The 3976-nt window shown below is 42.8% G+C and overlaps 1 protein-coding gene across 1 annotated transcript; it reads left to right on the plus strand.

The window, feature by feature from the left end:
• Positions 1-471: 471 nt before the first annotated feature.
• On the plus strand, positions 472-1422 carry LOC121154218 (olfactory receptor 145). The gene has a single exon (XM_040977169.1). It carries the CDS (start codon positions 487-489, stop codon positions 1420-1422), a length of 936 nt encoding a protein of 311 aa, XP_040833103.1. The 5' UTR covers positions 472-486.
• Positions 1423-3976: the final 2554 nt, after the last annotated feature.

Below are 3976 nucleotides of genomic sequence, written 5' to 3' on the forward strand. Positions count from 1 at the left end.
AGCTCCAGACTGAAGTGCGGTGAGTGACTGGACTTGGCTGAAGGGTGGGAACTTTATCTGAGTCTCCACCCCACTCTCCTGCTCTGTCCAGGAAATCACAAGGTGGACCCTCCAGACGTAGACACAGGGGATCCATCCACTGAGGGGACTCTTTCCAGAGACTGGCCCTAGTGTTTGCAAACTGGAACAGAAAGTGAAATTGGAAGCCCACAGCTATGTGTAAAAGTACTCAGGGTCTTTGGAGTCCTTCTCAGCAGCAGCATCTGTCTGCAAGATGGGATAAGTGCATCCAGGGGCCCATCCAGAGGCAGAGTTGCTTGGGACAGAAGAGCCCTTGGGCATCATCAAAGACCCTGCTGATGAAACTGGAAAAAAATCTCTATGTGCTTCCAGTTCCCCCAAATGGGTGAGTGACAGTAGGGGGTAGCAGTGGTCTCTCTTTCTAAATGGCTCTTTTATCTGTCCCCACAGAACACCTTGGTGAAAATGGTAACTGAGAACACCTCCTCTGTGACAGAGTTCATCCTCGCAGGCTTGACAGAGAAGCAGGAACTCCAGCTCCCCCTCTTCTTCCTGTTTCTAGGTTCTTACCTGGTCACTGTGGTGGGGAACCTAGGCTTGATAACCTTGATTTGGCTGAACCCTCACCTGCACACTCCCATGTACTTCTTCCTCTTCAACCTTTCCTTCATAGATTTCTGCTATTCTACTGTCATCACTCCCAAAATGCTGATGAGCTTTGTCTCAAGGAATAACGTCATCTCCTACAGTGGATGCATGACTCAGCTCTTCTTTTTTCTCTTTTTTGTTGTCTCTGAATCCTTCATCCTGTCAGCCATGGCATATGACCGCTATGTCGCCATCTGCAAACCACTGGTGTACATGATTACCATGTCTCCGCAGGTGTGTCTCATCCTACTGACGGGTGTCTATTGGATGGGGTTTGCTGGGGCAATGGCACACACTATCTGCATGGTGAGACTGACCTTTTGTGCCGAGAACCTTATCAATCACTATATGTGTGACATCCTTCCCCTTCTGGAACGCTCTTGCACCAGCACTTATGTGAATGAGCTGGTAGTTTTCATTGTTGTGGGCATTGACATTGGGGTTCCCACAGTCACCATCTTCATTTCCTATGCTCTCATCCTGTCCAGCATCCTCCGCATTCGCTCTACTGAGGGCAGGTCCAAAGCATTCAGCACCTGCAGTTCACACATAATTGCAGTTTCTCTTTTCTTTGGCTCAGGAGCATTTATGTACCTTAAACCTTCTTCTCTTTTGCCTATGAATCAGGGGAAAGTATCCTCCTTATTCTACACCATTGTGGTGCCTATGCTTAACCCATTAATTTATAGCTTGAGGAATAAGGATGTCAAAGTTGCTCTGAGAAAAACCTTGAGCAAACGCTCATTCTCTTAAAAAGGAGCAATGTCTAGCAAAGGAAAAGACTGCTTCAATAAATGATTCAGGCTCCATTGAGTACATGAAAAAGGCTTTAACTCAATCTTATATGGGTTTACCAATCTGCCCTCCTACTTGAAGTGTTTCTCAATTTATGAGGAATTTTAAAACTAAAGAATATTTTAGGTGAGTCTTAGGGATCACTTAGATTACATTTGCTCTACTTTTTGAGGGTAGATGTGTTTTGTCCATTGCTCGAGGTCAGATGGCTCCTCCATGGCAGAGTTGTGGCTAGGACACAAGTTCTCTATTTCTAATACTGGTTGCTTTCCTCTGTGATTCACTTTTCTTCCCTCAGGCCCTAGAGGACTTCATTTTGAATGCGAGCTGGCCTAGGATATTAAAATCAGGCTCTCTACAGAAGTTTCATGCAACTTTTCAGGGGCTAAATTTAAATATCTAATTTTTGTAAGGAGGTAGGAGGTATAACATTTGCTGAGCTGGTCTTGACTAAATGACCAGAGAAATTCTTGAGGATTTTTGTAAAGTGTGTGTGGGTAAAGTGTTAGGAGCCAGAGTGCAGAAAACATCATTCCTTCTGAGATGGTATTGTGAATCAGGTGCAAGAATTAACAGAAAACGTTGAGGAATTGAAGGACAGAATCTGGAGATTGGTTCATGCACATTCGTTTCCTTTTTAATGTATATTCTTTTGAAAATTAAATTCATTTTATTATTTTATGATGCAGTTCCATAGAAGCAAGAAAGATGAATTTGAAAGGTTGTGATTAAGATGAAAGAGGAGAGACAAAGGAATGCTGTGAAAATGAGAGACTGTAGGTCAGCATCAAAAGTACACACTCCATGCAAGACATAGCTCACAGCTCTATTCCCTTTGTCTCATCTCTTAAATCCAAGTACTATTTTGAAAGATTTACTTATTCTTATTGGAAAGGCATGAGAGAGAGAGAGAGAGAGAGAGAGAGAGAGAGAGAGAGAGAGAGAGAGAGAAACGGATCCAAAGACAGTAGCCAGTAGCCAGGAGTCTCTTTCAGGTCTCCTACACCAGTGCAAAGTCCCAAGGCTTTGGGACATCTTCCATTGCTTTTCCAGGCCATTAAGCAGCAGGCTGGATAGGAAGTGGGGCAGCTAGGACATGAACTAGGGCTTGTAGGCAGAGAATTAACCACTTGAGCCATTGTGCCAGTTTTTCCAACTAATATTTTTGGGAAATGATTTATTTATCTGAAATACAGAGTGATGGGAAGGGGAGGAAGATATCTGCTGCTTTGTTCCCCACGTGGCTAAGATAGCTGGGGTTGGCCTAGGCACAGCTAGGAACACAGAATCCCATCTGTGTCTTCAATGTGAATGGCAGGAACCCAAGCACGTGGTCATCCTCTGCCGCTTTCTCAGGCACATTTGCAAAAAGATAGGTATGAAGCAGAATAACAGAGCTGGAACTGGAGCTCATGTGGGATTCCTGCTGAGTATTCAGCCCCTGAGGCACTGGTCCCAAAGTAAGGCATTGCTTGCTGGGTTTTCAACTTTCTCCCTCACCGCAAATGAAAAGTGTAGATTTTGTCTGAGCAGATCATAGCGTCTGATTTGATCTCACTCCCACACATGCCACAATGCTAACCCATGCAGAATGGAGGTTTAACAAGTGTTTAATAGATGCTAGGATGGAATTGCTAGCAGTTTCAGAACACTGAATTGCTCAGTATTCTTACTATACATTCTTCTCTTCCACCATACAAATGGACATGTTTGGTCCCATCACCCTGGTCTTCAGGTTGCATTTTTCAGTTCACTTTACAATCTCCAATGCTAGGAACATGTCACCTGGTGCCCACTGTAGAAACCAGACTCTTCAATTTTGCAAATCTCAACATGCCAATACTTTCTATTGTAGTGAAACATGTCATTCTTAAGATAGACTAAACTGTTATCCAAACCTCTGATGCAAATGTTTTAAAATCTATAAAGAGTTTGAACTCTCCATTTAAAGTGCCATCCCAGAGATAATACAATCAAGACAATTTGCTGCAAGGAAGAATCCATCACTCACACTTATTAAACTTTCTCAGAGTGCTTGTTGAATACTTGTCCTGAAATGACAAATACACCCAGACAAACCCCGTGGAGCCGGGAACCGATGCTCCTGACTTGCAGTTACAGTACTGCTGTCTCAGAGTGAATCTTCCTCTCTCGTTCTCTTACACGCGGTCGTGCTTCTGCAGACATCTGGTTACACACAAGCTTTGTAATCTTTCAAGCCTGCAGTAACTTTACTGGGAATGATTGCTCCTGTCCATTTTGTAATTGAAAATTAATTGTGGGGAGATACTTTGAGTTGAAAAACACCTCTATGCTCCTAAGTATGTATTGTAAGATGTGTGAAATTTGATCACTTTGTATAAATAAAATAAGCTTTAAGAAAAGAAAAACAATTTCTTCATTTTTAATAATATCCACCGATGAGTTGTGTCTGAATTAATGATTACTCTGCTGGTTGAAAATGGAGATTGTCTGTTTCTATCAATCCTTTAATTGTTATCTGGAGTTCTGT

This window comes from Ochotona curzoniae, unplaced genomic scaffold (genome assembly GCF_017591425.1).
Source record: "Ochotona curzoniae isolate NIBS_2020 unplaced genomic scaffold, NIBS_Ocur_1.0 contig_2723, whole genome shotgun sequence".
Taxonomy (NCBI): Eukaryota; Metazoa; Chordata; class Mammalia; order Lagomorpha; family Ochotonidae; genus Ochotona; species Ochotona curzoniae.